This window comes from Phyllobates terribilis, unplaced genomic scaffold, assembly GCF_046119375.1.
Source record: "Phyllobates terribilis strain yellow unplaced genomic scaffold, ASM4611937v1 Scaffold_1__5_contigs__length_1240528914, whole genome shotgun sequence".
In the NCBI taxonomy this organism is placed as follows: Eukaryota; Metazoa; Chordata; class Amphibia; order Anura; family Dendrobatidae; genus Phyllobates; species Phyllobates terribilis.
In genome coordinates, this window is record NW_027362761.1 from 1046815047 (window position 1) to 1046837077 (window position 22031).

General features: G+C 45.8%; 1 protein-coding gene across 2 annotated transcripts in view; it reads left to right on the forward strand.

Annotated features, from left to right (window-relative positions):
* The first annotated feature begins 569 nt into the window (after positions 1-569).
* Positions 570-22031, forward strand: part of LOC141158329 (plasma kallikrein-like) — a 218292-nt gene continuing 196830 nt past the window's right edge. The window contains exons 1-4 of one of the 2 annotated variants that reach the window (XM_073645367.1): positions 570-661; positions 774-832; positions 1234-1393; positions 3188-3294. In XM_073645367.1, the coding sequence (XP_073501468.1) occupies positions 775-832; positions 1234-1393; positions 3188-3294 (325 nt within the window). In that variant the 5' untranslated portion in view covers positions 570-661; position 774. Of the gene's footprint in view, positions 662-759; positions 833-1233; positions 1394-3187; positions 3295-22031 lie in introns of those variants that run through there. The other variant, XM_073645366.1, reaches the window with a different exon arrangement.

Here is a 22031-nt window from a genome sequence, read left to right on the forward strand (position 1 = left end):
CATTATACAAGGACAAGAGCAAAGAACACCCTTCATGTTAAAGTTCTCTAACACAGTGAAGTATTCTTGAAGGGTGGTTCTCTCTTGTCATCTTCAGCAGTACACCTATCTTATGCCTTCTGGCTTCCTCTTTGCCAGGGGGTGGTGTTCCCTTGAAGATTGGCAGTTCTGGCAAGTGGCATGGTTGGCTGCTCATCCAAACTTTGTATTCTCCCATGCTGTGAGAGGAGCAGTGCAGGGATAATAAAGATGGCTTGATCATGCTATCCAGAAATCTGGTGTGCTTTAAATCAGTGCTTACAGAGCTCTTTTGAAAGGGGTCTGTAAGCAGCACACATACTCATCTTTACTGCATAACTGCAGTGGTGGACGGTAACCTAAACAACAACCATTAAACAATAACATTAGAACTTCCACTGTTCTTGAGAGCTAAGAGGATTTTAATAAGATTAAAGTTGTAAAGTTGCTTGGTTTTAAACATTATTGATGTTTTGGCATCAAGTCCTATTGCAAAACCAAGAATTGAGCCTTATCACAGTTAAACATTGCCCACACACACAATTTTGTAATGCAATGTAAACATGCCCCTTTGGAAAATGCAAAGCTTGAGAACCTGGTGAGAGGCATCAGTCACAGCCGAGGGTAACACTATACAAACCAGGTACTTTATGTTCTCCTTTTCTGCTTGAAATTAAGAACAAAGGAGATTGTAATAATATAACTTATCATGCTTATGTAGAAAGGGCTTATGTATCCATTATGCTTTATTACAGGATGACTTTTTATTACACTGTGGCAAGTCTTTTCCTGCTGTTAGATTTGGCTTGTGGAGGTAAAGCAACTTTTCTGATACATAGTGAATTATGTCACAGTCAATACTAACTATTGCATAAACAACATTTCTGTTTTATAACGATCGACATCACAATTAATTTTATCTAATGCATGCAAAAATATTTTTCTTATTTCTTATTTTTTTTACTTTTTAAATACTAAACTTAAAGATAAAATATCATGTGTTATGGAAAATTAATATGTTGGGTGCAGTCGCTAGGCCTGCTCTTTACAGTTTTCCCAATTGTAACCACATGAACGACCAGAAAGACACTGTATGTATGCTATCTTATGTACACTATTGATCATATAATTAATAAGCAATGCTGTTCCAGTGTCTATAATCTGTTTGATGCAGCCTATGCATTCACATTAACAAAGTTTATTCACTTTTGATAGACTGTGTGCCAGAGCTAGAACATGATGTGCTCCTTCAAGGAGGAGACCTGGGTACTGTGTTTGCTCCTGATGTTGAATATTGTCAGATGGTCTGTACCTTTAGCCCACGTTGCTTGATGTTTTCTTACCTGCCAGCAAGTTGGCCAAACGATAATGAAAGGTGAGACAACATGGCCGATAGATTGGAGTTGGGTTTATTTTGAATCTAGTAAGTGTATGTGCAGTAAAGTTAGAAACTGTATTTGGGTACTGAATAAATATGTGTATCTGTATATACAGTGTCTTGAAAAAATATTCATACCCGTGAACTTTTCCACATTTTTTCACGGAAATGTATTTTATTGGGATTTTATATAATATACCAACACAAAGTAGCAAGTATTTGTACAGTGTAAAGAAAATGATACATGGTTTTCTAAATATCTTAAACATATAAATCTGAAAATTGTGACATGCATTTGTATACAGCCCCCCTGTTGTCTGATACCCCTAAATAAAATCTTGAGTGACCAATTGCCTCCAGAAGTCCCATAATTAGTAAGTTGAGTCCACTAACCACAGCTGTTCTGTGAAGGCCTCAGAGGTTTGTTTGAGAACTTTAGGGATCAAACAGTATCATGAAAACCAAGGAACACAACAGACAGGTCATGGATTAAGTTAAAAGAAGAGTAAAGCAAGGTTAGGTTATAAAAAAATAACTCAACCTCTGAACATCTCATGGAGCAATGTTCAATCCATCATCCAAAAATGTGAAAAGTATGACAGAATTACAAACCTACCAAGCCATAGTTGTCCACCTAACCTGACATCCCAAGCAAGGAGAGCAAGCAAGAGGCCCATTATTACTCTAGAGGAGCTGCAAAGATCCACAGCTCAGGTGGGAGAATCTGTCCATAAGACAATTATTACTTGTATATTCCACAAATCTGTCCTTTATGGAAGGGTGGAAAAAAGAAAGTCATTTTTGAAAGCAAGTAGAACTTTATGGGCTAAATGTAAAATGCTATGTGTGGTGGAAAATTAACACTGCATATCACCCTGAAAACACCATCCACACTGTCAAACATGGTGGTGGCAGAATCATGCTGTAGGGACACTTTTTTTCAGCATAGACAGAGAAGCTGGTCAAAGTTAATTGGAAAATGGATGGACTTAAATACACGGCAATCCTGGAGGAAAACCCGTTAGAGATTGTAAAAGACTTGAAACTGGGGCATAGGTTCACCTTCCAGCAGGACAATGAACTTAACATAGTGTCAGAACTATAATGGAATAGTTTAGATCAAAGCATATTCATGTTTCTGAATGGCCCAGTTAAAGTCCAGACCTAAATCCCATTGAGAATCTGTGGCAAGACTTGAGAATTGCTGTTCACCTCTGTTCTCCATTCAATCTCACTGAGCTAAAGCTCATTTGCAAAGAAGAGTGAGCAAAACTTTCAGTCTCTAGATGTGCTAAGCTGATAGAGACATACTCCAAAAGACTTACAGCAGTAATTGCAGTGAAAGGTGGTCTTACAAAGTACTGACTCAGGGGGGCTGAATATAAATGCACATCACAATTTTCAGATTTATATTTTTAAAATATTTATAAAACCATTTATCTTTTCCTTTACACTTCATAAATACTTGCTACTTTGTATTGGTATATTGCAGAAAATCCCCCCAAAAAAACACAATTAAGTTTATGGGTATAATATGAAAAAAATGTGGAAATGTTCATGGGGTATGAATACTTTTTCAAGGCACTGTAAATAATAATATATAGGTTTGTGGGAAAATACTCTGTATAACTTGTTCTTTATGCATTGAAATCTCTTAATATTTTGGGCCTGTGAGTCTAAGGGGTGGTCCTAATCAGAAAATGACAGGTTCTCTGTAGGACCACTCCCTTGACTGATAATTCCAGATTGACCGGATTGTGGAATATAATATTTTTCTTTTTTTTGCCTTAGGTTTGCATGCATTCTTAAGGACAGTACAACATTAACATTACAGAAAGTGGGATTGCCAGGAACAATTTCAGGGCATTCCTTAAAACATTGCACAAAAAGAATATATGGTGAGAACTTACATTATCATAAACTACTAAGAAAGTTCTTGTTATAACATTTAACACTTAATAAGTCTTAACATAAAGTGGAATTATATTACTATTATCTGCTTTGTGAATTTACATCAAATGATAGACATAAGTGAATACATTTGCAGGACCCTGATATGACAGCCATGTCATTATTACATGGCTGCTGAATGGGAGCCCTGTAAACCTTCTCTTTCCTGTGGGCATTTGCGACTCCTCTTTTGATAAGCCGCCGGCTGGTACCACATTGTGTGTGCATCATGCCATAACAATGACGGGCTGGATAATCAATAGAGGAACCAGGGATGCTGGCAATTAGGAGGCGGTTCTCAAGGCTCGGAATACTGAAGTGCTACAAGATGTTATGCACACGCCCGGACTGACTGGCGTGTGCGGGTGTTGTGGTTCCACTGGACCATGGACCGGAGAGTGCCTGGAGGGGCGTGACTAAGTATCTGGCCGATCCGACCAAGGTGGCACGACGGCATACGACGCCAGTGCACCAGGGAGAAACCGGGCAGAGGGACCAGGTGCTACTCCAGGTCAAACTCCGGACACGGGGGTTGACCCACACTAGGATTACTGGAACAGGCAGGTTAGGCTGGCACAGACTGGTGGATGTAAGCAAACACGGCAGGTATGCAGATGGGTGGATACAGGCGAGTATGCAGGCAGGGAGGTACTGGCCGAAAGGACGGGCTGGAGCACAGAGAGGTTAAGACCCAGTACAGACTGGGTCACAGAACCGCAGATGCGGTAGACAACCACAGCAGAGAGGGAACGCCCGAAGCGGTGGGCAAGAACAGAGCAGGACGGGGCTGCAGGAGCAGCGAGCACAAGCAGGGCAGGATAGGACTGCCGGAGCAGCGGGCAGAAGCAGGGCAGGGCGGAAACCGCAGAAGCAGTAAGCAAGATAAGAGCAGAGCAGAAACCGCAGGAGCGGCAAGCAAGGCAAGAGCAGAGTGAAAACCGCAAGAGCGGCAAGCTAAGCAGGAGCAGAGCGGACACCGCAGAGCGGTAAACAAGGCAGGAGCAGAGCAGAAACCGCAAGAGCGGCAAGCTAAGCAGGAGCAGAGCGGACACCGCAGAGCGGTAAACAAGGCAGGAGCAGAGTAGAAACCGCAAGAGCGGCAAGCTAAGCAGGAGCAGAGCGGACACCGCAGAGCGGTAAACAAGGCAGGAGCAGAGCAGAAACCGCAAGAGCGGCAAGCTAAGCAGGAGCAGAGCGGACACCGCAGAGCGGTAAACAAGGCAGGAGCAGAGCAGAAACCGCAAGAGCGGCAAGCTAAGCAGGAGCAGAGCGGACACCGCAGAGCGGTAAACAAGGCAGGAGCAGAGCAGAAACCGCAAGAGCGGCAAGCTAAGCAGGAGCAGAGCGGACACCGCAGAGCGGTAAACAAGGCAGGAGCAGAGCAGAAACCGCAAGAGTGGCAAGCTAAGCAGGAGCAGAGCGGACACCGCAGAGCGGTAAACAAGGCAAGGGGATAGGACTCTGTTCACAAAGAACAGACGGAGAAGGAAAGGCAGAACCAGAAGCACGCACAGTACTTACATAGAAGTAGCGAGCGTACACTAAATTCACAACAGAGGTACAGAGACGACGAGAAGGAATTTAGGAGCCGGTTCAGACTCTGCAGAAAGACGCAGAAAACAGACATAGAGGGAAAAGGGAGACAAGGTTAAAGTAGAAACGAGGCACAGACAACAGGGAACAGAGGAACGGGAACAGAGACAGCAAGGCAGGAACACAAACAGGACTCTGTTCAGACGGGAACAGATACCGCAAGGCAAGAACACAAACAGGACTCTGTTCAGACGGGAACAGATACCGCAAGGCAGGGACACAAACAGGACTCTGTTCAGACGGGAACAGATACCGCAAGGCAGAGACACAAACAGGACTCTGTTCAGACGGGAACAGATACCGCAAGGCACAGACAGGCAGATCTAGGAATACGGCCCCTAGAAGGCGAAAGAACAGGCAAGAGGCGTGTTCACAAGAACAGACCACAGTTCAGACACAGAACTGGAAAACAGGCAGGAAAACAGGATAGGACCTGGCATGTCAGAGACAAAAAGCCAACTGAAAAGAAACAATGCTCAGGCGCCATCTTGAGGAAGAAGGTGGTATAAATACCCAAAGATGGACAGCAATAGGCTGAAGGTGCAACAGGGGCGTGTCCGCAGCAGGTACAAGAAACAGAAAGTTCAGCGGGCGTTGCCCTATGCAGCCAAAGTGGAGCAGAGCAGAGCACAAGGAAAGAAGCCAGACCAGGAAGCTGGGCGGGAGATGAAGTTTGCGATCTTGCATGATGAGAGATGGAACACCATGCAAGAACGCCGCCAGGTATGCTACACAAGACTAGAGCCCGGCAAATTGATATGCTCATCTCTACCAATGAAAAGCCCCCAGTGATGACTAAACAGTGGAATAAAAGCCATACTGCCTTTAATATATTCCGGTTTAAAAGGTCTGACACATACCGTAACATGCTTCAGGACTCGTCAGAAATATTCATCATCTTCCCACTCTTAAAGGAAATGTGGAATGTGATTTTCCTGCACTACTAGTTAAGGTATTGTTGATTAGTAAACCAGTGCAATCATATATTTCTTGAGTTTGGTTTTTCCTCTAGTGATCCTGACAGTTTAAATGAATCTTATGTAATGAATTTGCTTTAGTTAGTGAGACAGCATGGAAATTAACAATTTTGCAATTGACTTGCTTCCATATGCTGTCATTTTCCTGCTGTGAGAGCTTTTATCTTACATAATGTACAGTTTGTATCCATAATGCTTGTCCACCTATGCCTGGTTGAGTGTGAGCAAAAGTTACACTCAAGGAGAGCAGTTAACTCTGGACAACCCAGCCACCTCTCTCCAGCCCATTGATTTCTATTAATCAGTTAGTTGCTTATCTCCCTTCCCTCTCCTCCTCAGATTTTGGCATGCAGCTGTTACCAATTTTGCAAAATCACCAGTGTCCACCGTCAGCAGCTTCCAAAGCAGTTCTTTTAACCATAGATTTATTTTTCTTGAATTATGTGCTATTTCAAATGCCCTGTAATATTTATATGTTAATATAGTGGTAACTGCACACTGCAGAACAAACCACAGCTGACTATGTTACAGAAAAACTATAAAGCTAAGAAAAAGAGCTTTACTACTACTACTGACAAGAACTGTCACTCAAGGAGGAGTATTCGCCCCCAAAGAAACTAAAAAGTAAGGAGACTATAGAGCAATGAGCTGCTCAAGAGACATTCTAAGAATAACTATTGAACTATATATGTAGAGTATAGTTGGCCTCATATAAACCTCAGTAGTCAGGAGGAGAAGATGACAGAAAGAGTAACTCTCAATCTGTTAGACACAGCGCCACATGTATTTGAGTTGGTGCCCTGTATTTCTAAATTTTCTCTACAGCATGAGTGCTGTAGAATATGAAGATTTCCTCAGTGATAACAGATGAACATTGGGGGTTTTAGAAGCTGTGCCCCGTGTGGTGAGGTCCTCATTGAATAAGATATCAGATTAACAGCAGCTGGCCAAACGGGATGACCAAAATTAGGACCATGTTACAGAGAGTACCTTGTGGAATTTGGACAACTTCTGTTATTTGTAAATTGCTAGTCATCTTTACATAGTTACATAGTTACATAGTTACATAGTTTATAAGGCCGAAAAAAGACAAGCGTCCATCCAGTTCAGCCTATTTCTTGTGCACTGCAGCTATTCCGCAGCGTTGATCCAGGGGAAGGCAAAAAAAAACCTTCTTATATGGTTTGTATTATTTTGGTTTGCATAAAAAATATGTAAAATGTGAATATTCAGCCAAACTGACCTGCTGAACGATTTGTTTCATGAGAAATTTACTATATTATATTTATGAATCTGATGAACAAATCTTTTTAAGAGAGATTAAAGGGAACCTGTCAGGTCCCCCGTGCACCCAGAACTATCAGCAGTTGCGTCTGCATATTTAAATGCCCTGCCTAACAGTCCCTGTATTACATTACACACACACATTAACAGATCTTTAGAAAAAGCATTTATAAAGTCCGTTTACAATATGTAAATGATGCCTTTGACTAGTCGATGGGGCATTAGTGTCCCCAGAGTAGTTGGCCCACCTAGCATGTTATCACGCCCCTGTGGGCGTGATAACAAAACTTATAAGCACCAGTGTTGCCCTGAGATTATGCAGAATCCCACTGCTGCCACCAATTTGCCAGGATGACACCAGAGAGATCATGCAGAATCCCACCAACACATGGAATATGTGTATATATCCCCATAAGATCACTGTTAGCTTTCCGACAACTAATAAGTGAGAACAGCCAGCGGTCCCCTCGGTTGATCATCGGCCAATCATGTAATTGTCTGGACGATAGGGGGCAGCAGAGAGCTGTTTGCTCCAAAGATCACAGTGGATGGTCTCTGTGATTATTAGGAATTGTAAATCCCTGACAAATTGGTGGCAGCGGTGGGATTCTGCATGATCTTGCCGGTGTTGTCCTGACAAATTGGCAACACCGGCGAGATCATGCAGAATCCGCTATTCTATAGTGTTTTTCGGTGCCTCTGTGTCCAGCAGATGCCTGGGGATGAAAGGATTGTGCAAATGTGAAGGACAATTCTATTCTAAAGAGTGTGATATATTCCCTTTGATCCTTAACAAGAGGTTTTCTATCTATTCAAGTTTTGTACTCCTTATCTATATGCAATACACATCTTCGTTCAGTCAATTGGCCCATATGTTAAATTGTGTCTATGCGTCAACACATGTCTCTATGAATATCTAACTCTCAATTACCTGTCAAGTGTACAGCTCTTTGTTCTACAAGAGCTCTTGCATATTAATTAACCTGGTTAACTAAGATTATAAGCTCTCTTTGCAAATTACAGAGGGGAAAAAGGAGGGAGGGGGTGAGTGACTTCAGAGATTATTAGTATTTTCTGTGACAGCCGGCATCATTAGCACTATACTTAACTCGCGCATGCACACAGCTTCTTCCCCTCACATCATTGACCCTCTGAAGCCGGGGGTATGCATGCCGGCTTCAGAGCGGTGCACTGCGCATGATCGGATGTGCAGAAGACTTCTGATCATGCGCAGTGCGTCTTTCTGAAACTGGCTCACGTGCTCCCGGCTTCAAAGGATCAATGATGCGAGGGGAAGAAGCATGCGCGAGGTAAGTATAGTGCTAGCGATGACTTGCTCCACTGCCTGTACTTTTCTTTAAAGAAATCACCCCAAACACTGTACCTAGTGAGAAGAGAAGATCAAATCATTTTAATGCGAATCTTATGAAATTTGCAAGCCTTAATGAATTTGACCAATTTTCAGAGTTAGTTTACACAAAAAATGAAAGCTCACAACTCAGCAATAGAGACAGGAAGATAAAGTCTTAAAACATTGGACAAATACACCAGATAGTAATCTGTGTAACGCTGGTGGGTGCGGACCCACTGTGCCACGGGCCGGGCTTACCTTGGAGGAGAGTGACTAAGTGACTACCGGGTACAGATGGTGAGGATAGGCATGGTCGCAGGAAGGGCCGTATTTATAACTAGGCACAGGAGGGCACTAGCCTAGGGTGGCTGGGAGGAGTATGCAGCGCTTAAAAGGAAAATAAAAGATTTATTACCTAGAAACACATAAGCACTGCCACCAGCTAACTGTTTTACTATCTGGCAGCAGCGGTAAAGGAGGGGACAGCACCTTAGCATAGTCTATCACGCAGAAGACATCTTGAGCTCAGGTCGCTGCTGATGGAATATTGGCACCCAGTCTGGCTTTGAGCAGTGGAGCGAATGACCTGTAAATCAGCATGGAGCTGATAAGTGGTGAGTAGTGATGAGCCAGCGTGCTCTCGAATGCTCGGTACTCGCCCGAGCATCCCACTGTTCGAGATGCTCGGTACTCAACGAGTACTTCCAGGATATTCGGGCAGGAGCTCGGGTCCCCGCCCTGCATGTTTGGTGCTGTTTTAACAGCAAATAAACATGCGGGGATTGCCTGCCACTCACTGTAATGCCACAGCCATGTTGGTTGTGGCATTACAGTGATTGGCTGGCCGCACTGGATCATCGGGTCTATATCAGACCCGGTAACCCTGTGCTCATCACAGTCTACCCTTCAGACAGGCAGAGTAGGGAGAGCTGCTGCTGAGCTAGGGAGAGATATGGTGGTTTATTAGTGAGGTATTAGGTTTCCACAGCTATATATACACATCTGAACTAACAGTCCTTCTAAGAACTAATACAGCTGCATATTATTGGTGATAGCAGGAGTTAGGCAGGCAGAATTTTTGGACACAGTATATACAGCAGAATAGGGTCTATTGCATGTTCCGTCTGCTGCTGTTACTGATATCCATAGCCCTAGATATCAGGACTAATTTTTTTGCTCTTAATCCGGATTATTTGCTTTAAAAGCACTACAGTACACCATTTTACTGCTCCATTTGCTTGTTAGCAGAGTACAGACAGATTTTTTTGATTTTATTCGCATTGCTGTATTGTGGAAGCAGAGAAACTTGTCCATTATCAGACGTGATCCAATGTTACTGCAGTGATAATCGCATCATTTTTTGGAGTGTGCCAAATATTACACTCCAGTTTAAGTCTGCCAGTTGTGTGTTGTTCAACCTATTCACACTTAGTCGCTGACCAATGCCATATCTCTAATGCCACTGCCTAAAACCGTGGTAATCAGATGTGATCCGCTATTACTGCGATAATACTCGTGACATTAATTGGAGCGAGCCAAATATTACACACCAGTTAAACTCTGCCAGTTGGGAGTTGTTCAATCTATTCACGCTTAGTCACTGACCAATACCATATCTCTAATGCCACTGCCTAAAACCGTGGTCATTACACATGATTCAATATTACTGCGGTAATAATTGTCACATATTTTGGAGTGTGCCAAATATTACACTCTAGTTAAAGTCTGCCAGTTGTGTCTTGTTCAACCTATTCACACTTAGTTGCTGACTAATACCATATCTCTAACGCCACTGCCTAAAACCATGGTCATCAGACATTATTCGATATTACTGCAGTAATAATCGTCACATTTTTGGATTGTGCTAAATATTACACTCCAGTTAACCCCTTAAGCCCCGCGGGTGGTTTGCACGTTAATGACCGGGCCAATTTTTACAATTCTGACCACTGTCACTTTATGAGGTAATTACTCTGGAACGCTTCAACGGATCCCCCTGATTCTGAGATTGTTTTTTCGTGACATATGGTACTTCATGATTGTGGAAAAATTTCTTCGATATCACTTGCGTTTATTTGTGAAAAAAACGGAAATTTGGCGAAAATTTTGAAAATTTTGCAATTTTCAAAATTTGAATTTTTAAGCCCTGAAATCAGAGCGATATGTCACACAAAAGAGTTAATAAATAACATTTCCCACATGTCTACTTTACATCAGCACAATTTTGGAACCAAAATTTTTTTTGTTAGGGAGCTATAAGGGTTAAAAGTTGACCAGCGATTTCTCATTTTTCCAACAAAATTTACAAAACCATTTTTTTAGGGACCACATCACATTTGAAGTCACTTTGAGAGGTCTTTATGACAGAAAATACCCAAAAGTAACACCATTCTAAAAACTGCACCCCTCAAGGTGCTCAAAACCACATTCAAGAACTTTATTAACCCTTCAGGTGCTTCACAGGAATTTTTTGAATGTGGAAGAAAAAAATGAACATTTAACTTTTTTCACAAAAATGTTACATTAGACCCAATTTTTTTTATTTTCACAGGGGTAACAAGAAAAAATGGACCCCAAAATTTGTTGTGCAATTTCCCCTGGGCACGCAGATACCCAATATTTGGGGAAAAAACACTGTTTGGGCATGTTGCATTTAGAGAGTCCCTGTGTGCCCAAACATTGGAGCTCCCCCACAAGTGACCCCATTTTGGAAACTAGACCCCCCAAGGCACCTATCTAGATGCATAGTGAGCACTTGGAACCCCCAGGTGCTTCACAAATTGATTCGTAACAATGAAAAGTGAAAAAAAAAACACTTTTTCATTTTTATGAATCAATTTGTGAAGCACCTGAGGGTTCCAAGTGCTCACTATGCATCTAGATAGGTGCCTTGGGTGGTCTAGTTTCTAAAATGGCATCACTTATGGGGGAGCTCCAATATTTGGGCACACAGCGGCTCTCTAAATGCAACATGGTGTCCGCTAACAAATTTAACGCAAAATTGGCTCAAATTGTTAGCGACACCATGTTGCGTTTGGAGAGCCGCTGTGTGCCCAAACATTGGAGCTCCCCCACAAGTGACCCCATTTTGGAAACTAGACCCCCCAAGGCACCTATCTAGATGTATAGTGAGCACTTGGAACCCCCAGGTGCTTCACAAATTGATTCGTAACAATGAAAAAGTGAAAAAAAAACACTTTTTCATTTTTATGAATCAATTTGTGAAGCACCTGAGGGTTCCAAGTGCTCACAATGCATCTAGATAGGTGCCTTGGGGGGTCTAGTTTCCAAAATGGGGTCACTTGTGGGGGAGCTCCAATGTTTGGGCACACAGTGGCTCTCCAAACGCAACATGGTGTCGCTAACAATTTGAGCCGATTTTCCGTTAAATTTGTTAGAGGACACCATGTTGCATTTAGAGAGTCCCTGTGTGCCCAAACATTGGAGCTCCCCCACAAGTGACCCCATTTTGGAAACTAGACCCCCCATGGCACCTATCTAGATGCATAGTGAGCACTTGGAACCCACAGGTGCTTCACAAATTGATTCGTAACAATGAAAAAGTGAAAAAAAAAACACTTTTTCATTTTTATGAATCAATTTGTGAAGCACCTGAGGGATCCAAGTGCTCACTATGCATCTAGATAGGTGCCTTGGGTGGTCTGGTTTCCAAAATGGGGTCACTTGTGGGGGAGCTCCAATATTTGGGCACACAGCGGTTCTCTAAATGCAACATGGTGTCCGCTAACAAATTTAACGCAAAATTGGCTCAAATTGTAAGCGACACCATGTTGCGTTTGGAGAGCCGCTGTGTGCCCAAACATTGGAGCTCCCCTACAAGTGACCCCATTTTGGAAACTAGACCCCCCAAGGCACCTATCTAGATGCATAGTGAGCACTTGGAACCCCCAGGTGCTTCACAAATTAATTCGTAACAATGAAAAAGTGAAAAAAAAAACACTTTTTCATTTTTATGAATCAATTTGTGAAGCACCTGAGGGTTCCAAGTGCTCACAATGCATCTAGATAGGTGCCTTGGGGGGTCTAGTTTCCAAAATGGGGTCACTTGTGGGGGAGCTCCAATGTTTGGGCACACAGCGGCTCTCCAAACGCAACATGGTGTCGCTAACAATTTGAGCCGATTTTCCGTTAAATTTGTTAGAGGACACCATGTTGCATTTAGAGAGTCCCTGTGTGCCCAAACATTGGAGCTCCCCCACAAGTGACCCCATTTTGGAAACTAGACCCCCCAAGGCACCTATCTAGATGCATAGTGAGCACTTGGAACCCCCAGGTGCTTCACAAATTGATTCGTAACAATGAAAAAGTGAAAAAAAAAACACTTTTTCATTTTTATGAATCAATTTGTGAAGCACCTGAGGGTTCCAAGTGCTCACAATGCATCTAGATAGGTGCCTTGGGGGGTCTAGTTTCCAAAATGGGGTCACTTGTGGGGGAGCTCCAATGTTTGGGCACACAGCGGCTCTCCAAACGCAACATGGTGTCGCTAACAATTTGAGCCGATTTTCCGTTAAATTTGTTAGCGGACATCATGTTGCATTTAGAGAGCCGCTGTGTGCCCAAATATTGGAGCTCCCCCACAAGTGACCCCATTTTGGAAACTAGACCACCCAAGGCACCTATCTAGATGCAAAGTGAGCACTTGGAACCCTCAGGTGCTTCACAAATTGATTCATAAAAATGAAAAAGTGTTTTTTTTTTCACTTTTTCATTGTTACGAATCAATTTGTGAAGCACCTGGGGGTTCCAAGTGCTCACTATGCATCTAGATAGGTGCCTTGGGGGATCTAGTTTCAAAAATGGGGTCACTTGTGGGGGAGCTCCAATGTTTGGGCACACAGCGGCTCTCCAAACGCAACATGGTGTCGCTAACAATTTGAGCCGATTTTCCGTTAAATTTGTTAGCGGACACCATGTTGCATTTGGAGAGCTGCTGTGTGCCCAAATATTGGAGCTCCCCCACAAGTGACCCCATTTTGGAAACTAGACCCCCCAAGGCACCTATTGAGATGCATAGTGAGCACTTGGAACCCCCAGGTGCTTCACAAATTGAGCCGACAATTTGTTAGCGGATACCATGTTGCATTTGAAGAGTCCCTGTGTGCCCAAACATTGGAGCTCCCCCACAAGTGACCCCATTTTGGAAACTAGACCCCCCAGGGAACTTATGTAGATGTGTGGTGAGCCCATTGAACCCCCAGGTGCCTCTCAGAAAATCATAATATTGACTTGTGAAAATAAAAAAAAACATTTTTTCCACAAAAATGCAAAAAAAAATATTTTCACAAGGGTACTAGGAGAAATTGCACCCCATAAGTTGTGCAATTTCTCCTGAGTACTCATATACCCCATGTGTTGGAAAAAAACTACTGTTTGGGCGCATGATCAGCTGAAAGAAAACCTTCAACTTATAGACTGGGACAAAGTTCTTAATCAAGGAAATACGAATAGTAAATGGGAAACCTTCAAAAGAATTCTGAATACTCAGTGCGAGAGGTATATACCGTATGGGAATAAAAGGGCCAGAAATAAGAGGAAACCAATATGGTTGAACAAGAACGTAAAAGGGGCGTTAAATAGCAAAAAAGAGGCATTCAAGAGATTAAAACAGGAAAACAGTAAGGAGGCACTAATGTGTTACAAGGAAAAAACGAGAACCTGCAAAAAACAAATAAAAATAGCAAAGGAGGAAACAGAGAGACGTATTGCTAGGGAAAGTAGATCAAATCCTAAACTGTTCTTTACGTATATAAATAGTAAAAGGATTAAATCGAATAATATTGGACCGATAAAAAGTGATGAAGGCAAAATCATAGAAAAAGATGAGGATAAAGCTAATCTATTAAATACATTTTTTTCGTCAACTTTCACAAAGGAAAAAGAACTAACAGGCGAAATGAGAAGTGACAAGCTTAATCCTCCACTAAGTATGACAAATCTAACCCAAGCTGGGGTACAGAAACGCCTCAGTAACATTAAAATAAACAAATCACCAGGACCTGATGGCATACACCCACAGGTACTAAGGGAACTAAGTAATGTGATAGACAGACCGTTATATCTTATATTGAAGGACTCTATTGAGACTGGGTCTGTGCCACTTGATTGGCGACAGGCGAATGTAGTGCCAATATTCAAAAAGGGAGCAAAAAGTAACACCGGAAACTATCGGCCGGTGAGTCTGACGTCCATTGTGGGCAAAATTTTTGAAGGCTTTATTAATGAGGCAATTACGGAGCATCTTGATGCTAATAATCTATTAACCCCGAACCAACATGGATTCATGAGGAATCGCTCCTGCCAAACAAACCTGATTGACTTCTACGAGGAGGTTAGCTCTCGAGTAGATCAGGGGGAACCAGTGGATGTCGTGTATCTCGACTTCTCAAAAGCGTTCGATAGCGTGCCACATAATAGGTTGGTATACAAAATGAGAATGATGGGGCTGGGGGAAAATGTCTGCAAGTGGGTAGCTAACTGGCTAAAGGATAGAAGGCAGAGGGTGGTTATAAATGGAATATACTCAGATTGGGTAAGCGTCACTAGTGGGGTACCACAGGGGTCTGTACTAGGCCCAATGTTATTTAATATCTTTATTAACGACATAGTCAACGGGATAAATAGTAAAATATCAATATTTGCAGATGACACAAAGTTATGTAAAACAATTAATACAAAAGAGGATAGTGAAGACCTACAGAGGGATTTGGATAAGCTGGGTAGGTGGAGCATTAAATGGCAAATGAGGTTTAACGAGGAGAAATGTAAGGTCATACATATGGGAAGGAAAAATGGAAGTCACCAGTACTCACTGAATGGGAAACCATTGGGGAATTCAGAGATGGAGAAGGACTTGGGCATCTTGATTGATAGCAAACTAAATTGGAGTGCCCAAAGTCAGGCGGCTGCTGTAAGGGCAAACAGGGTAATGGGATGTATCAGAAGAGGTATAGCTGCAAAGGATGAGAACATTGTTCTTCCACTGTACAAAGCTCTGGTCAGACCACACTTGGAATACTGTGCTCAGTTATGGGCCCCAATATATAGAAAGGATATAAATGAGCTTGAAAAGGTACAAAGGAGGGCAACAAAATTAATAAGGGGAATGGAGGGACTGCAATACCCAGAGAGGTTGGCAAAACTAGGACTATTCAGCCTGGAAAAGAGAAGGTTGAGGGGGGACATAATAAATGTGTACAAATATGTTAGGGGACAGTATAGAGACCTTGCCCGGGATTTGTTCAAAAGGAGGGATATTACGGTAACAAGAGGGCATTCACTAAGACTGGAAGAGAAAAGGTTTCAGCACCAGCATAGGAAGGGGTTCTTTACGGTAAGAGCAGTGAGAATATGGAATTCACTGAGTGAGGAGACGGTAATGTCGGATTCACTAAACCAGTTCAAGCGGGGACTGGATGCTTTTCTAGATACCAGGCAGATTTCAGCATATACTTAAAAATAGAATAAAATAGTAGGTTGATACAGGGATTTATTCTGACTGCTGGTTTCAGAGTCAGGAGGGAATTTTTCCTCAGGTGAAGATTGGCTAAATCATTTGGGGTTTTTGCCCTCCTCTGGATCAACTTTAGCAATTACGGAACTAACAGGTCGAACTTGATGGACGCAAGTCTTTATTCGGCTTTACTAACTATGTAACTATGTAAGGGCTCGGAAGGGAAGGAGTGACGCTTTTGAACGCAGACTTTGATGGAATGGTCTGCGGGCGTCATGTCATGTTCTCAGAGCCCTTGATGTGCCTAAACAGTGAAATGCCTAACAAGTGCCCCCTTTTTGGTAGTGTTAGTTGATTTTTGAATTTTGTAATGTAGTGTTATACATCAGTTGTGTAGGACAATCTGACGAACACTACACAACTGATGTATGACAACCTGACGAACACTACGTCAGCTGTGCAGTGTTCGTCAGGTTGTCATACTTCAGAAATTAATTCAACAGTCCATCGAAGTATGGTACCTTTTGAAGCAGTCTTTCATACACAGGCCAGGTTTGTCAGGGCAGGTGTCACATTGATAAATGGTGTCCTTGCGTATTCCACTTTTATAACACACTCGGCACCTCTTTTGTGACTTTCCTTTTTTTCCGCTGTGAGGGATCTGCCCTGGGAAATGCTGGCCTGGTACAAGTCTTGGTCCTTCAATTCCAGAAGTACTGGGGCCCTCTCTGTCACCGCTGCCAAATATCAGGGCCTTGATAACTGTTTCCTGAAACTGAAGGTACGACGCAGAAGTCTGGCCTGCACATTGTGACAGAAGGAAAGCATTGTGCATTGCCATCTGTACAATGTGCACGGCCAGCTTCTTGTACCACACTCTGGACTTTCTCAAAGCACTGTATGGCTGGAGGACTTGATCAGAGAGATCAACTCCCCCCATGTACTTGTTGTACCCCACTACACAGTCTGGTTTGACGACCTGTGTAATGGAACCTCGTACAGTGCTGAGTGTGCTGCCATCACCATGTATGGTGGTCAAGAAAAGGACATCCCTTTTGTCCTTGTACTTGACCATCAACAGGTGGTCGCTACATTGGGCTCTGCTCTCACCCCTTTTGAGCAGCTGCCCAATTAGCGTCTTTGGGAGGCCTTTCTGAATTTTGCGGACAGTACCGCAGGCTGCGGTACGTCGCGCAGAGAGGGACTGGAAGAGCGGGATACTTGTATAAAAGTTATCCACGTAGAGGTGATAACCTTTATCAAGCAGTGGGTGCACCAAGTCCCACACAATTTTCCCACTCACTCCCAGAACAGGGGGGCATTCAGGGGGTTCAATCCGGGAGTCCTTCCCTTCATAAACTCTAAACTTGTGAGTGTATCCTGAGGTACTCTCACAAAGTTTATACAGCTTGATCCCATACCTTGCCCTCTTACTGGGCAGGTACTGCCGGAATCCAAGCCGCCCCTTAAAAGAAATTAAGGACTCATCCACACAAATGTCCCTTTGGGGCACGTACACTTCACCAAACTTGTTGTTGAAGTGTTCGATGACCGGCCGAACTTTGAAAAGACGATCAAAGTTCGGGTCATCGCGTGCAGGACACCTTGCATTATCTTGGTAATGCAAGAACTTGTAGATGTCCTGAAAACGTGTCCGGGGCATGACCATTCGGAACACTGGAGTGTTATACAAACCGTCAACACTCCAGTATTGCCGAAGCTCGGGCTTCTTCAAGATCCCCATAAGAAGGACCAGGCCCCAAAACTTCATCATTTCTACTGCGTCTACAGGAGACCAGTTAGAAAATGATGAAGAGGGGTTTTGTTCTAAAAATTGATGAGCGTATAAATTAGTTTGGCCCACCATGAGGTTTATAAAATCCTCAGAGAAAAAGACTTTGAAAAAGTCTATTTCTGTGAGGCCGGTGGTGTCAAACTTGATTCCTGATTCCGCTACGAAATCAGGAATCAGCGGCTCATAATTTTCGGGGGGCGAAGTCCATATAGGCTCAGTAGTGGGGGGTGCTGGAACATCTCTCCTGCGACGATGGCGGGGCGGGCCAGCAGAACCTGAGGAAGAGGAGGAAGAAGAGAAGGAGGAAGACGACGAGGAGTCGGAAAAACAAAGAAATGTGGGATCCTCACCCTCACTGTCAGTGTCGGAGGCAAGAATAGCGCAAGCCTCCTCCGCTGAATAATGAGTTTGGGATGAGCAGGACATTGTTTGTTATGTATGTGGTGCGTGTGTGTCAATTCTTTGAGAGTGTGTGTGTGCTAGTACTTTATTTAGAGTGTGTGGAAAAAGGAAATACTGTATGTGGTGCAAACAGCGAGCATGAGTGTGGATTGGTGAACTATGCCACCGCTCAATACCCGGCTGCTGCTGGATGTGCGCACAAATGTGTGGGGAGTGGGAAGAGGGGAATTGGGTTGGATGAGGGGAGATCAGATTACTTACCAAAGTCCTCTCTGTTCTTTCAGGACCGGGAGCCGGTAGCAGGAGCCCGGCGCTGGTGACCGGGAGCCCGGAGCAGGAGACCGGGAGCCCGGAGCAGGAGACCGGTGGCCCAGAGCAGGAGACAGCGGGCCCGGAGCAGGAGACCGGGGGCCTGGAGCAGGAGACCGGGAGCCCGGAGCAGGAGACCGGGGGCCCAGAGCAGGAGACCGGGGGCCCGGAGCAGGAGACCGGGAGCCCGGAGCAGGAGACCGGGAGCCCGGAGCAGGAAGACGGGAGCCTGGAGCAGGAGACCGGGAGCCCGGAGCAGGAGACCAGGAGCCCGGAGCAGGAAGACGGGAGCCCGGAGCAGGAGACCGGGAGCCCGGAGCAGGAAGATGGGAGCCCGGAGCAGGAGACTGGGAGCCCGGAGCAGGAAGACGGGAGCCTGGAGCAGGAGACCGGGAGCCCGGAGCAGGAGACCGGGAGCCCGGAGCAGGAAGACGGGAGCCCGGAGCAGGAGACCGGGAGCCCGGAGCAGGAAGACGGGAGCCCGGAGCAGGAGACCAGGAGCACGGAGCAGGAGACTGGTACTGGAGCTGGAGATCAGAAGCAAAAGAATTAACAGGGACACTGGGGTGAGGCGGATTGGGATGGGAAGGGGGGTAAAAAGACAGGGGAGTGGGAAGAGGGGTGAAAAGACAGGAGAGTGGGAAGAGGGGGATTGGGGTGGATGAGGGGAGATCAGAGATGGACTTACCAAAGGGTCAGCAGGACTGGAACAGAAGACCCAGAGAAGGAGCCCGGGAGCCCGGAGCAGGAGACCAGGAACCCGGAGCAGGAGACCAGGAGCCCGGTGCAGGAGACCAGGAGCCCGGTGCAGGAGACCAGGAGCCCGGCGCTGTTGACCGGGAGCCCGAAGTTGGTGACCGGGAGCCCGGCGCAGGAGCCCGGGAGCAGTAGACCAGGAGCCCGGAGCAGGAGACCAGGAGCCCGGAGCAGGAGACCGGTACTGGAGCTGGAGATCAGAAGCAAAAGAATTAACAGGGACACTGGGGTGAGGCGGATTGGGGTGGGAAGGGGAGTAAAAAGACTGGGGAGTGGGAAGAGGGGTAAAAAGACAGGGGAGTGGGAAGAGGGGGATTGGGGTGGATGAGGGGAGATCAGAGATGGACTTACCAAAGGGTCAGCAGGACTGGAACAGAAGACCCAGAGCAGGAGCCCGGTGCAGGAGACCAGGAGCCCGGTGCAGGAGACCAGGAGCCCGGTGCAGGAGACCATGAGCCCGGTGCAGGAGACCGGTACTGGAGCTGGAGATCAGAAGCAAAAGAATTAACAGGGACACTGGGGTGGGAAGGGGGGTTAAAAGACAGGGGAGTGGGAAGAGGGGTAAAAAGACAGGGGAGTGGGAAGAGGGGGAAGAGGGGGATTGGGGTGGATGAGGCGAGATCAGAGATGGACTTACCAAAGGGTCAGCAGGACTGGAACAGAAGACCCAGAGCAGGAGACCAGGAACCCGGAGCAGGAGACCAGGAGCCCGGAGCAGGAGACCAGGAGCCCGGTGCAGGAGACCAGGAGCCCGGTGCAGGAGACCAGGAGCCCGGTGCCGGAGACCAGGAGCCCGGTGCAGGAGACCAGGAGCCCGGTGCAGGAGACCAGGAGCCCGGAGCAGGAGACCGGTACTGGAGCTGGAGATCAGAAGCAAAAGAATTAACAGGGACACTGGGGTGGGAAGGGGGGTTAAAAGACAGGGGAGTGGGAAGAGGGGTAAAAAGACAGGGGAGTGGGAAGAGGGGGATTGGGGTGAATGAGGGGAGATCAGAGATGGACTTACCAAAGGGTCAGCAGGACTGGAACAGAAGACCCAGAGCAGGAGACCGGGAGCCCGGCGCTGGTGACCAGGAGCCCGGCGCTGGTGACCAGGAGCCCGGCGCTGGTGACCAGGAGTGGAGCTGGAGACTCGGACCAGAGCTGGAGACTGCTGCAGGACGCAGAAAAAAAAAGGTAAGGGGGGGTAAAAAGAGGGGGGAGGGGGGATTGGGGTGGATGAGGGGAGAACAGACTTACCAGGATCAGCAGCAGGCTCTGGAGCAGGAACCACAACAGGAGCTGGAGCAGAAGATCCAGGACGCTGGAACAGAAGATCCAGGAGCAGCGGCAGCAGCAGCGACTGGAACAGTGAGAAGATGGTCTTGTGGTGTCACAGAATATTCTGTGGCACTACAAGGCCCAGCACAGACACATCAGATGTGATCGCTCTGTAGAAATCCTCACCAAATGTGAGGGTCTGCAGGGCGGTCACAGGGTGATGATGGGGTGGTGACAGGTGGAGGTAATCTGATTGGAGCAATCATTGATGACATCGATCGCTCCAATCAGAGTACCTGAATACAGGTGACCAGGCGGTCACAGGGAGGTGTCACCCCTCTGTGACCCCCTGTGGTGCATGTTGTGCCCCAGCCATCAGATTGGTGACACTGATTGCACCAATCAGACATGGCTGGAGCAGAGAACGCACCACAGGGGGTCACAGAGGGGTGACACCTCCCTGTGACCGCCTGGTCACCTGTATTCAGGTACTCTGATTGGAGCGATCGATGTCATCATCGATCGCTCCAATCACAGCAGTCTGGGGGCTTGAATCACATTACAGGGGGTCATGGGGCGGTGACAGGCAGGTCACAAGCCGGTCACCGCCCCATGACCGCCCTGTCACCGCGCGGTCGCGCTACGATCGGTGCGATCGATGTGATCGGCGATCGCACCGATCATAGCAGTCCGGGGCCAGGGCTGGGGTGTCCTAGCAACAGTCTAGGATCGGTGCTCATAGGAGCACCGATCCTAGGCTGCAGATCACTGTTTCCGGCAATCACATTGCCGGAAACAGTGAGAAATGCTGTGATTGGCTGTTCAGATTTGAACAGCCAATCACAGCGATCGCTGGTGCGGGGGGGCGGCGACAGCCCCCGGGATGATGACGCCATCTACCAGGAGGTAAGATGGCACCGTAACTTTAATGCTGTCACCGCGACTTAAGTCGCGGTGCCGCATTAAAGATATGACGTACTAATACGGGTCTGGCTCTTAAGTCCCAGGGCACAGACGCGTATTAGTAAGTCAGATGTTATTAAGGGGTTAAAGTCTGCCAGTTATGTGTTGTTCAATCTGTTCCCACTAGATCGCTGACCAATACTACATTTATAAGGCCTCTGCCTAAAACTGTTGTCATCAGATGTGATCTGATATTACTGTGGTAATAATCGTTACATTTTTTGAAGCGTGCCAAATATTACACTCCATTTAAAATAGGCAAGGCGCATGGCAAGAGACGAGGAAGTGGATGTGATGCTGATGGTGCACGCAGAGGCCGAGGCCATGGGCAAGATGAAACTGTGCCTGCTAAGGAAGTACAACAAACACCCACATCATGTCGAACTACCTTCCTGTCCCAATTTCTAGGGGGCCGTGGAGCACCACTCTTGAAGCCAGAGCAGTGTGAAAAGGTTGTTGGTTGCATAGCATATAATGCTTCCAGTCAGTCCAGTCTCAGTAGCCGTGAATATGGGCCACAT